The 14,058-nt window shown below is 35.2% G+C and overlaps 1 protein-coding gene across 20 annotated transcripts in view; it reads left to right on the top strand.

Annotated features, from left to right (window-relative positions):
* The window catches only part of ROBO2 (roundabout guidance receptor 2), a 1,707,596-nt gene that overhangs the window by 389,457 nt on the left and 1,304,081 nt on the right, over positions 1-14,058 (top strand). For 4 of the 20 annotated variants that reach the window (XM_045501649.1, XM_045501656.1, XM_045501657.1 and 1 more), the window contains exon 1: positions 6,047-6,610. The exons of 1 other annotated variant lie outside the window; for it this stretch is intronic. In XM_045501649.1, coding sequence (XP_045357605.1) covers positions 6,481-6,610 — 130 coding nt within the window. In that variant the 5' untranslated portion in view covers positions 6,047-6,480. Of the gene's footprint in view, positions 1-6,032; positions 6,611-14,058 lie in introns of those variants that run through there. 15 more of the 20 variants (XM_045501648.1, XM_045501642.1, XM_045501655.1 and 12 more) reach the window with 12 other exon arrangements.

Raw genomic sequence — 14,058 nt, forward strand, 5'->3', positions numbered from 1 at the left:
TTTTTTATGAAAAGGGAACAGAGAACAATGACAAAAATAAAATGCAATATTAGGAGTTCATTTGAAAGTTCAACTTACCCGTTTGCACTGATCTCTTTACAGATTCAGCCCTACTTGTCGTCTCTTATAACTATAGACTATAGGATGAGAACTAGTGTGCCTGCAGCCCAGTGATCCCTGGGAACTGCAGGGTCTTAAATCAGAGGAAATCAGAGATGTCCACTCTGTACAAATCACTGGTAAAAGAAAAAAGAATGAAAATATTCCTAAGGATTTCTCAACAGTGAAAACAAATGATTTTCTTTTCTTTTGGTTAACTACATATTTCAATTTACCAGAGTTAATTTTACTACCATTCTGCAACTGAAATATTTATACATTATACATTTGACCTGGTGCATATGTAAGGGTACTAATTTGACCTTGGAAATTACATATATATATATATATATATATATATATATATATATACACAAAAAAAAAAACAAGGGGTGTTTCTCTTATTTAGCCTATACAATGATTTCAATTTATAGTAGACTGTAATGTGTCATGCTGTATTACATACAATACCTCATTGTTTCTGTTTAAGTAAAACATAATATGGCATTGAAGCATTCAGATCTGTATTTTGACTAGCATAGTCAAAATAGAACGCTAAAGAATTAGAGTAATACCAGTGTAATTAATGACGGCTATGAATGTATGTATGCATATATTAATGAACTTATCTCTGGTCTTTCAAGTTATCAAGCTAATACTATAGCTAATTTATAATTCTCTCCTTGATTAAATTCCTGCTAAAATTTTATTCTGATGGCTTATTAATGGAGTATATAAAATGTATTAATAATGGTGCAACCTGTAGTTAGTAGAGAATAATCATTGCAATCTTTTTAAGAGAGGAAGTATTTGGAGATGCAGACAGCTAAGTTTGCCTCAGTGATGTTCTTTGGTATTTTGAGTAACAAAGGGACACTGAGAATTTTCTACCTAAGAATGATTTTTACTGATATACACATGTGTCACTGATCCCCTTCCAGCACTCTAGTCAAGAAATTCTACCACTTCTTTGGCCTGATGTAAGGTGTTCAGGTAGAGGAGTTATTCTTTGTAGGTGAATTATAGTAGGATAATTGTGAAGCTTCCTTTGAACCATAAGAATATAAATACAAAATGTTTGGTTTTATTGGCATAGGAGAATGTACTGATAATAAGTATTCTGTGATTATCTTGCAAGCTTCAGTCAAGCAGAGCATTTGTTCTGGCCATACTTAAGTGAAACAATGGCTAGAGGAACCATCATCATATGGTCAGACAAGCGGAAGATACCTTGGGGTTTCTCGGCTTTGGTACTATTGACAATTTTGGCCATGTTTTTTCTTTGTTGCAAGCATTGTCCTGTGCATTATAAGACACTTGATAGCACCACTGGTCTCTAGCCATTATATATAGTAGTAGCATCCACCCCCCCCAACTATGGCAACCAAAGAGTATCTCAGAACATTGCCAAATATCCCCTAAGGAAAGGGTATAATTGCCCCTGATTAAGAACCACCTAATTACCAAATGACTAAAGTCACAGAATTTTCAGGAAAGAGGATTGACTCAGTCTTCAACCACATGTGATGAAGTGACTATAATTTATGAAATTAAAACAATATATATATAGATATAAGAATAAACTATTTTTTTCAAATGCTTGGTAACATATTTTGGCTGTACACTAACTAGGAGATGTTTTATCTTGTATATTTTCAATTATTAAAAGCATAGCAGAATAGCTTACACTATACCATTGTTACCTAGTATCAGAGATTAGTGAGATTTCTTGTTAAGGAAGTAAAAGATTGTTTTTATTGCACATAAATAGTAAGATGTTAGGGAGTGTCATTAGGATAGAATAAATAGTGGTATTAGAATAAAAATGAATATAATTGCTAAGGTATCCAAATCTTGCTTAATGGTGTTGAAAACATATATTAACAGGTCAGACAAAATCTAATTTATAAAAAAAAAATATTTAAAGAAGAGAGCTGAAACACTAGGGCAATGTTTATTCCTTCCTGTATATATTTTGTCAAAAAATTCTTAAAGATAAATATCTTGATGATACGTTCTTATTAAGCTTTGTCTTAATTAATCTTAAAATACCTAGAGTTTTGTGTGGCTCAAAATATGTAGTTATTAATATTTGTTGAATTAATGAATTTTGATACTTCAAATTATCTCCTATTTATTTATACTGTTTTAGTTCAGTTTGCAAATACATCTTGCTTGGAATATTGCTATCTTTCTAAATAATGTTGGTTTTGCTTTTTTTTTTTTTTTGCTTCTAATTTTATTCTCCACCATACTGCAGCCAAAGATTTTTTAAAATTCATTTTAGAACATGATTTAAAGTCATAATTGACTCCCTGTCACTGAGGAAAAGCCTAAGACCTTTGGCAGTAACCATACTTAAAATTTTAATCTAGCCCCATCCTACCATTGCTACCTCATCTCCCACTACTCACCCGTGTGCTCAGATACCTCAGTCATGCTATAGTCCTTGTAGTTCTTGGAAGGAGTCAGGCTTTCTTGCATCCCTGTGACTATGTTCATGCAATTCTCTCAGCCTGGGTTCTTCTCTGCCTCTTGCTGATTTGCCCTAGTCTTAAAATATATATTCATGACTTGATTCTTAGTCAAAAGGTCATCTTCTCTGCCTGGAGTGTCCTAGCTGAACCAAGTCTTTTACTGCACTTCGTGTTAATATATACTACCTTTTAGTACTTCCTTTCTGCAGTCTTCCTAACATTTTTTTATGACCTATACTAAAGCATTATTATGTTGTATTATAACTGCCCATAAGTCAGGTCTGGCTGAGGTTTAATCTTTCCTTGTGTTTTACTTTGAGAACATACAGGTGGTGAAAAAGTCTATTCTGATTGCCTCTCAGGGGGCCTTCTCGGGTAACTTCACAGCTTAGACCTCTCTGCAGCTGCCAACAGCCAATAGAAGATTCCATGTTACAGATACCATTAGAACTCCCCTCCCCACCATTTACTTACTTTTCCAGCCCCTTTGGAGTCCTATATGGTTATCTCAGACCCATGCACCAGACTCTGGAAAACAGAGGTAGAATGACAAACTCCAAGTCCATACAGGGTTCAAATCCTGGCTCTGTCATTTACTCACCATGTGATATTGAACAAGTAATCATCTATAAAGTATGAATAGTAATGGATTCATCTCACAAAGTTGTTGTGAAAATGATATAACTAAAATATGTAAAACTCTTTATAAGAACTAGTCACATACTCAGTGTGCCTTTGTTATTTGCTATTCTTTTATATACAGATGTTAACTTATGAGCAAGCTAGCTCATAAAGGTTAAAAGAACAGTTTGGTAGAGGGCTTGGTACAGTGATTTGCAAAGGCTCAGAGCTGAGCTATTTAGGTTCAAAAAAGCTCTATGGACTTGAATAAGTGACTTAAACTCTATGTGCCTCAGTTTTGTAATGTACTAAATGGAGACCATTATGTATGATCATTGGGTTTTTATAAGGATTAAATGAATAATTACATATAAAGAACTTAGAATTTGTAATAAGTTAGCAAATTTATTATTAATATTAGTAACTTAGGTGAGAAAACATTCCTACATATATGTATTCAAAATTTGTCTCATGTAGACTGTCCCCCCATTCAATATTTCCATTGTTTCAAATTCCACCTTTATTCATTCTCTTTGGTACTGCCACCCATTTGAGGTTTCTCCTTATCTTTCTAGTAGCTAGAAAGCTTAAATAGCAATTTACACTTCAGCCAGATGAGTTCTAAGGGAGAATAGCCTTCCTTCCATGAGCAAAGGTGATTTGATTCCTCTGGTTTCAGTTCAGTTTCCCCACTACAGCAAGTTGAGGGCTGGTGTTTACCAGGGCTCACCAACAAGGAAGCAAATCTTGAAAATCTAAAGTTGAAATTTCCTTACAGTCAACCTGGCCAACTGTATCACCTGTTGAGGAAAGAGTATTTTTCCTGTTAACTTCATTCAGGTCAGATCCTTGGAAATGTTTGACATTTCTACCAATATCCTTTCACCATGTTTAAACCCACTTCACATTCTCTTGTTCCACCCAAAGCCCAGGTAATTAAAACAAAACAAACAAACAAACAAAAAAAAAACAGAACTCACTAATTATGAAAAGTTGTGTTCTTTTTTTTTGAGATGAATTGAGCCAGTAGACAGTAAAAAAGTTTGAATCTAGAATCTTCTTGAGAAGGTGATGTTGAGGGAGGCCAATTCATTTTACCAACTTCTGTTTACATGCATCTGAAGAGAGAGGAAAGGTTGAGGTAAACAAGGTGAAAAATAATAGGTACAGAGAAAATAGAATACTGAGTTAAATTTTAACTTACCCGTAAAAAGTATATAGAGACATAGAATTTTAAATTTCCTATTTATAAAATAAGAACGATATGAACTTTTCTCATATCCCTCAGAAGTTTTTCAACAAAAAGTGCCTGGGTCACTCAGTTAGTTGAAAATCCAACTCTTGATTTCATGACCTCATGGTTTATGAGATCAAGCCCCACATTGGGCTCTGTGCTGACAGTGGGGAGACTGCTTGGGATTCTGTCTCCCTCTCTCTGTCACTCCCCCACTTGCTCCGTACCTCTCTCTCAAAATAAATAGAAAATAAACGTTAAAAAAACTTTTTAAAAAAGTTGAATACAAATTGATTATTGTTTCTAAACTAAAGGATAACCTGAGAATTTGTTTTGTGTATCTCATAATATCTTTGACAAACATTGCTTCATTTTAAAGCCAATTTTAATAACTGTATTTTTAAATTTAATGTACTTTATCTTAAAAATATTATTCTTTTGGGGCGCCTGGGTGGCGCAGTCGGTTAAGCGTCCGACTTCAGCCAGGTCACGATCTCATGGTCCGTGAGTTCAAGCCCCGCGTCAGGCTCTGGGCTGATGGCTCAGAACCTGGAGCCTGTTTCCGATTCTGTGTCTCCCTCTCTCTCTGCCCCTCCCCCGTTCATGCTCTGTGTTTCTCTGTCCCAAAAATAAATAAACGTTGAAAAAAAAAATATTATTCTTTTAAGAGTACCTCTCCCACTAACATGATTTGAAAAGGGCAATTTATCCCATGTTGAAAGCGGTAACATAAATTGGAGGTTATCATCATATAGCAATTGATTACTTTAAAGTACATAAATGCATAATGCATGCATTGCGGTTCACTGATTAAAGGAATAAGTGACCATATGGATAATACTAAGATGTAGACAGTTTTCAAATATTGGCCAGAATATTTCGATCATGCTAATTCACTTCAGGCAGTAGAGACTAAATTTTATTTCATTTGCCTTCTCCCACCTCTTCTTCTGGGAGCATAGTCATGTGCCCGGATGGTAATCATAACCACACCTTGTGATCAGTAATATTTTCATAAATATAATTTAAAAAGCCTGAGAGACTTAGAGAGATTTTTGTATTTCCATGGTAATGTACACAAACAAGGAAAAAATGTGCTTGCCTGAATGTGTGATCAGCACAGCCCTGGTAGTCTGTGTTGATATTTCCAAAAGTTTGCTCACAGTATTCCCAGTTGGTTCATTCAGGTGACACAGAAATGCCCAAAGAGACTGACTTTAATACAGAAGAGCACTGAGACTATGAGAACTTGCCCTGCCTGTTTTATTGTTGGAGATAAAAATCATACACTTATCGCTGTTTTTCAAATAAATATTTCAGACCCTTTTATGAATAATTAGTGCACATGCAATCCCCTTTGAATGGCACGAGGTCAAGTAAAGGAAGAATAAAATACATCTTAAGTTCTGCGTCTTTCCCTACTACACCACTGGAATCCTCGTGTATCCACACAATAGATTAACTACCCTCTGTGCATACTATATTTTGCTCAGCCCTTAATATTCTGAGGCGGAACTGAAACAGTCGTTATCTGTGGCCGTTCCTGGGTGATTTTCAAGCCCAGCACTACCCACCCAAGTGGCAGTGACACCGGCTTTCACTGAAGCCTTATTACTCTTAAAAGAGCAATTTGGTTGGTTGCACGGCTATTAGGATCACACAGCAGCCTGAAAGCTGTCAGTACAACTGCTTCTCATCTTTTTCACACAATCCTGACATCTTTTCTTTTTGCTGCTGGACACAGACATTACTGTTTTTATCATTTTCAATCAAGCTCACCCAGAACACTGAGGAATACATTCCCACTGAAAGCAAAGTGAAGATCAGAAATTATTTTATAGCTCCTGGAGCAGGAGCAGAGAGCTGCGTGCTGAGAGGAGCCGGATCCGTGAGAAATGTAGCTTGGCTCAGGGCTACATCAGGGAGCTGCTACTTCAGCTGTTAAAGATGGCAAAACAACACCTACCTCAGGGTTTTCAATGATTAATGCTATTTTAATAACCGGGAGGGAAGAGGATGTGAGAAATTTTGTGAAATTAACTTGTGGAAATGTTATCATTAGAGAAAGTGGGGAAAATTACTAGACTTGAACTTTTCTTCGTTTTGATGCTCTTTTTCTCTGGACCAACTCTGAGCAAGCTGACTCGGACCCCCTGGAAAGGAAAACCTTGGAAAGGGGGTAAGTGATGAAAGTTGTGTGTTAAACATCTAAATGGAGTTAGCAAGGCTGATCAATGGCAACTTGAGGACAGCTAAAGGTAGAGGAACTGCGTCTGCTTGAAATCAGATTTTTATTTCAGGCAAGAGGGTCTGTGTTGTAGGTGGCTGGGAAGAAGAGCTTTTCTCTGTTGTTGATAGGAATGTATTTTTGCAATTTTGGGTTTTGGGGCTATCAAAGCATTACAAGGATTGTTTCCAGCAGGAAGGATGTAGAGCCAGATGCATACTGCTCTACCGCAAGGATATGTGTGGTATCCTCAGGAAGCTGCATTATTTTTAAAAAAGAAATGGGTCCTGAATATGTTAGATCCCTGAATTGTTTGGCAGATTTTGTGAAACGGTCAGAGGGATGCCTGAGGAGGGGCACGTTATGAAATGCAGTGCTACCAACACTAATTTTCTGGCTGACTCTATCAGTGTTGATGTGTTAATAAAGATAAATTGCATTAACTTTATTGAGGAAAAAAAATCTGCTGAACAAGAGCAAGCCTTTCAGTACTTTGGAGTGTGGAAATCCATTTTCTCCTGCTGCCGAGAAATTATGATGAGATGAGAGAGAATTGATGATACTCTGACCCTGCCTTTTTGAAAAGTTCAGTGGATTCTGTTTTTCCTGAATGCCATTTGTTTATACTAAACACAAGTTATCAGGGTATCTGTTCTGCGAATGCTATAAGCCAAAATGATGCTACAGAAATATCCCCTAAAAGACTTTGTGAACTGTGTTTGCATGTTTGCAAGAAGAAATCTTGATGGAAGATAGCTGAGGATTTTGCTTTGCAGGAGAATTCTTTTCACGTAATATTTTGTCTCAGCTCTGGAAATGTTTTCTGGGTTTCCCCACCTTTGCTTTACTGTTAACGGTATGATGTGAGGTTAAAAAGAAGCATGAACATTAACAAGAAGTTTTAATAATTTATCACGACATCTCAGCAGGATTTCCTAAATACATGAGCCTTTTCAGTTTGATCTTTCTGTGTCTCCTTTGGTTGCATTAAAGATATTACAAATCTTCCATCTACAGTACCTTGGAGGGAAAAGTTCCAACAGTCACTTAGCTTAGATGGTTGGTGCAGATGTACTCCTGAGGAGTGGAACTGCAAATGATCTTTGGGCATTGTAAATTATATCACCACATTACTGTATTTCCTAGTGGTATCACTGTGTGTGTGTGTGGGGGGGGGTGGGTATCTTGAAAACTGCAAGCTGTTATTTATGTTAGCCAGCATGGCAGCTTTTGGGTGGCTTGGGATCTAGAGATGTATGGTGTTATCAACTCTAGGGGATGTCAGAAGTGTTAACTTCTACTTCCTATATAATTTTTTCAAACACAGTCTGCACCTCTAGCATGTAAAAGCACCATTTCCTGTGATAAACTTTAGCAGTAGACTTTGGAGTTCTAGCTACCCGGTGAGAAAGTTAGATTGCTACAAGGTTTAGGAAAAACTGTTAACCTAGTCAGAAAGGTTCATTTCAAAATGTTTGCATGTGTTCCTAGGCATTCATTCATTCCACACAGCTTTAAATACAGATGCATTGGGTTTCATTTGTAAATTAGGTCTGAAATGTTTCGTCTTTGAACATATGACTACTTTTTCCAATGTGCTCTAACTAGCTCAGCTAGAAATTTGCTAGCTCTGCTGTATGATGATGATATGAGTCAGTCAGGTTCAGGAATAGGCAATCATAGCAACATATTTCATTTATTGTTAAAAGAGTTTTGTGTATTTTAGAAAGGTCAAGCCAGTTGCTGGAAAACTTTAAACATGTTGACCTTTTTTTAAATTATTTTCTTTTTAGTGCCTCTTTTTGTCACTGAATATGTATTGCATAAATATTTTCCACAGATTCTGTGTTCCTGTACAGTAGCTTTACCTTGATATGCATATGTACTGTTGTAAACATTTATTTATTCATGAGCTTGGCTATTGATGGCTGTGTGTTATCTTTTGATGGGTTATAAAATTCTGTTACTTGTCCCTTGGCATATTATGCAGTCTTTTAAAACATATTTTTACAAATTTTCAACATTATTTTCTTTTTCGGGAAGAAGCGGGCTTTATTATTTTGTAGGATACCTACCAGAAGTATAGGTATTTATGGGGTAGGTTGAAGGGAGAGAAGGAGGGCTCTTAAACACTGTGGCCAGAGGCAAAAAGAATCAAGGTTCAAAACACAAAATAAATTTAAAGGAAGGTCATTTTAACTACTTAAAGAAAAAATTGCTTCATATCAATACTGATTCAAGCTTATCTGCTTTACAGAAAGATCTTCAAAACAGATGTTTTTTTTTGTTTTGTTTTGTTTTTTTTTTTTGTCAAAAATACTGGGAAAAGTAACAACAACAAAACAGCAGAGTTTTCTTCTGAAAAAAAAAATCGAACTCACATTGGTTCTATGCATTTGTCTTAATCTGATTGAGCAGCTGTCAACCTCCATATGGCAACCTGCCCACACTGACAATTTCCATTTTTGTTGTATTAGCAGGAACCACCATTCTGAGAGAGGGGGTTACTGGGGCAGAGCCAGGGAATGGTGGCTTCACAGATCGGTGAACAGCTATGGCCTGTGAGGGGTAGTACAAACAGCACGTGGCCAGGCAGCTCAAAACAGGTATCTATAAACTGACTTGTTAGAACATTTGGAAAAAATGCGGATTATTGTTGGCTACCAAGGGATTTTTAAGCTCATCAATGAACATGAATCTCAAATATAGGTTAATAGGCCAGCAACTTTTCCCTCAGGCACATGCTTTTCTATTTAATCACAATATATGGAACTCCTTAAGGGAAAGCAGGTGTCTCATCTGATTAGTTCAGAACATAGCATAAGTGATCATAAGTTTGCATTCATGATAAACTAACCAGAAATCCTAACTACAGTGCTGACATCATCTCATTAGGATTAAAGAACCTAATTATTTTGCATTCAATTACTCTCACTGGAAAGACAGTTTCAAAGATGTAAAGAGCTCCATTCCAATGAGCAGACTTCACAGATAAGTTTACATTGTAGATGGTCAATATGTGTAACAAAAAAGGAATTTAAAAACTGCGTGTTTTTTTTAAATTTTTTTAATGTTTATTTATTTTTGAGAGAGAGAGAGCGAGAACAGAGGAGGGGCAGAGAGAGAGGGAGACACAGAATCAGAAGTAGGATCCAGGCTCCGAGCTGTCAGCACAGAGCCCCATGAGGGCTTGCACTCACAAGCTGTGAGATCATGACCTGAGCTGAAGTCTGACACTTAACCAACTTGAGCCACCCAGGCGCCCCAAAACTGCATGGTTTTTAACAAAAAAAAATCTGCTGTTGGAATTTAGAATTTAAGCCATTTTAATATTTATAGTTACTTTGAAAGGTGAAAATCGGAGGTAAATAAGAATAATAGGGATATAAATAGGTAAAGCTAGACCAATGTGATAGTTACATTAAACACCTGGTGCAACACAAACACTGACCAATCAGAACAATCCTTGATCCAACTAAGGGGAGGGTCCAATCCTGACCTCAATTTTGCCCCACCCACTCTTCCACTTGACCTGAACTCCATTTGAATCTCCTACAAGACTCTGTTAAGTTCATTCAAGCTTCTCAGTTATGACATAGGAGTTAAACTCTGACAACAGAGCATAAAGTTATCAAAACTTTTGGTGATTCAAAAGATTCTTTCACAAAACTCTCATACTTGTTTCCTTTTACAAATTATGGCAGTCAGTTGCCCATGTTTGTCTTCACCAAACAAAGAAAACCTCTCTGGCAGTTATCACCCCTCTCTCTGTGAAGGATTAGAATGGATAATAAGCACATATTATGCCATTATATCAATTCATGGTATATTGAAGCACTAATGGGATATTCTGAGTGTCCTTTTAGATTTTACAAAGTTATTTATATGGTCCTGTATAATATATTGATGGTTATTTAGGGATTTGGGGGAATGTACTGAAGTTCTTTTGACCTTAAAAGGGTTTTTTTGTTCTTGTTGTTTGTTTTGGGGGTTTTTGTTTTGTTTTGTTTGTTTGTTTTTAAATCTTGACTATGTGCTGCTGTCTCCTATGGACAAGATCATTTTTATGATTCTGCCTGATATCTTTTCCAGTTATATGAGCTGATAAAAAAATCTACTTTGTTTGAGCAAGTACCTCACACAATCCAGTGGTCTAATGTTTCTTGTTGTAATGTAAGAAATAAAGGTTTTCATTTCTAAAATTTTCATACTGATGGTTTGCTCTTTCATAAACACCAAAATAATTTAAGTTTTCCTGATTTGAAGAAACAGAAACAGATCACTTTATCTTTGAAGTTTTTCCTGGAATGTGCTTTTACTACTACAGTAGCCCTGACTGCCAGATCAAAGGCCCCTCAACCACATACTGAAAGTAATATTCCATCTTTTAAATGACTAGGGTATTTTATTTAGGTCAGAGGACATTTGTCAGTTTTTACAATACTTTATTGTTACATGTCTCTGTTTTGTTTACCATTTGTAAGTTATCTGAAGAGAAATTTTGTCTTTGACTCATATTAGCAGGCAGTCGTATGTACTAGATGCCCCAAAATTTGATGAGTGAGCAAAGTATATGAGATATTAGACTGGTAATAAAATAAACTATGGCTTTAGTGTTAATTACACATTTCTTTTAACTATGTGCTATATCTTACCTTTCTAATGTTGGGAAATCATTTTTATCACTATCCTTTTACTACATCATTTAAATTTCAGTTTTAATTATAGAAAAATATGAATATATTTATAGTATTATAAAACTTAGATAATTCTGGAAGACTCATGTAGCAAGTAGTGCAGTAAGGAAAAAAGAAAGCAACGTTGTTGTTCAAAAGTAATTTATAATGTGAGACTGAATCGGGAAACCGAACTGTATGAATATTCATGGAAAATGTAGAGTGTTTTTTGCACTGTGTATAATCACCACTTCTGTTTTCCATTTGTTTAAATTATTTAATCTCCATCTGTATGCAATAAATAGATTTAATACCTTATCTTTCCCACAACTGAAGAGTAAATTCCAAAGCCAAGTCTGAAATGATTATTTTTTCTTCTATATGTTCAAAAGATTATCAGAATATTTTTTAGATATAGAAATTAAAGAGTATGCTTGACAACTTGATGAAGATCTGTTGTAAAATTTGTTTATGTTTTCTGATATTATTTGAAAAATAGCATTTGATAATTCAGCAAAATGCATATGAGAGTTTGGTAAGAAAAAATTGTTCTTGACAATAATTGACTTTTCTTTGTCTTACAAATTATGACTTGAATATATTGTACCTACAACCATTTTTGTTTAACTTTTATTCAAATTTACTATTTCACTTTTAACCTCAAAATTTTGTTTTAGTTATCTATTTATTATTAATGTAATGTGTTTTTTTTTTTTTGCCATGTGACTAAAACGCCCCAAGAGTTCAAGTGATATTTACCTAAAATACATTTTTCATTGGATGACAGAGGAAAAATTGGAAAGAGTTTTGAAATATTTCTTTATGTTATAAAATAGGTGCTGAAAGCAATATTTGACTGTATGCTAAAGTTTAAATTAAAAAATAGATGAAAAGAAGTTCTCAGAACTTAACTTACAAATAGAATACAGACTTTTATCAAAAGGAGGGAAAACCTGTCCAGGAAGCAGAGTGCTGATTATCTTGAAAAGTATAGTTTTGGGATCTGTGCATCCTTTATAAAGTCAGATTATGTCTGTGAAAGAATATGATCTGAAAATAAATGAATGCATACCACCCTTATAAGGTATGTGTGCAAGTTCCTAAATGTGTGTTACCATCAGTCCCCAGCCCACTCTACTCCAGATAGGGGGCTCATCATCGAAATTCTAGAAAGGAAACTTTGTTCAAGAAATAAAAGGCAGATAAAGATTTTTAAAGAGGTTATTTAATTCACAAGTAAGACAAACTGACAGTAATGAAATGCCTTGGCTATATTAGTGTTGGGGTTCATGAATCCATAGTTAAGATTGTGTCAGCACTTACATTATAAGCTACATTTTCCAAGGGTTTACAACTAGGCCATAAAATTTTTGCTCCAGGATGAATCATGGCTACATTAGGCCTTGGTCAGAGAGCAATTTCATTTTCTCAGTTTCCAAAAGCAAACCTTCAACCTTCAAAGTTATTTGAATGTAAAAATTTTAAAAGGAAAGAAAAAAGAAAGTAAAATAAAGCTATGTTTATAGGCTTTATTACTTGAAAAATAATTAAAAGTTCAAAATAGAAATTCCAAAAGTGATGAGAGTTTATAATAGCCAATTAAATAGTGTGTCTATCAAATAGTGATCTTGATCAGTCATGGCTGGGGATCTTTGTTAGAGATTTTTGTTTGATTAAGAAAGCAAGATCATCCAAACAACAGATCATTCCTCTGATAAGAAAAGAAAATAAGCACATTATATCTAAAAGCCATTGCATTTTCAGAGGACAGAGCGTCCATCAGAGCTCATGGCCTCATCCAAAGTTGCCTTTCAGTCACTTAGCCACACTAGTCCATAGGATTGCTTTTATCCAAGAGTAGAATTTAAGAAAAATAACTGAAGGATCACAGTTCCAGAGTTACAATGTGAAAATCAAACCAAAGTTTCAAAATCCTTAACTGGTACCTGAAAATGATATATAACTTCATAAAAGAAAGGAATTTCTTTACTGATTCCACATAGGGTTTTTAAAGCCATTTATTAAGTATGTATTCCAAGCTTTATCTACCCTCTTGGAACCTGTAATTTATAATTCTTAGGACTTTTTGTGGGGGGAAGGTTGGGGGGATGGAGAACAAAGAGGATTTATCCCCCCCCCCCTTTACTTACCATGTCTCCAACTAAGTTAAGTGACTGCAATGTTAAAAACAAAACTAAAGTGGGCTTGGTACTATTTCAGGAGGGGGGGGTGCGTAAAATACCCAAATTATATTCTGAAGTCATCTTTTCTTTATATCATACCAAAACCTTGATGCAGGGTGAAATTGGGTAAGCTCTAGCATTCAATCTGTTCTACAAATGGCTTACTAATTTCTAGATGATTTATACTTGTGTGTGTGTGTGTGTGTGTGTGTGTGTGTGTGTGTTGGCTTTTCTGTTTGTTTTTTTTTTTTTTTTTAATGAGAAAACAAATGGCTTTCAAGTACAAAAATCATTCCTATTCCTGTTTTTGTGATATCTCAAAGTGTCTTTAGCTATTGAGTAACTGTGACAATTCAATTTAAAATATAAATTTTGAATAATCTATTGGGGAACTTTGGTTGTGGAGAGGCATGGTGAGTGACAGGTTTAGGAAAATATCTATATTCCAGGATAAGAGAGAAGCAGCTGTACTTGATAACAGGGAGAAAGTAGATGTGAACCCATTAGTTTTCAAGCTGGTTTTTGTGGTTTATACTTACCT

This window comes from Leopardus geoffroyi, chromosome C2 (genome assembly GCF_018350155.1).
Source record: "Leopardus geoffroyi isolate Oge1 chromosome C2, O.geoffroyi_Oge1_pat1.0, whole genome shotgun sequence".
Taxonomy (NCBI): domain Eukaryota; kingdom Metazoa; phylum Chordata; class Mammalia; order Carnivora; family Felidae; genus Leopardus; species Leopardus geoffroyi.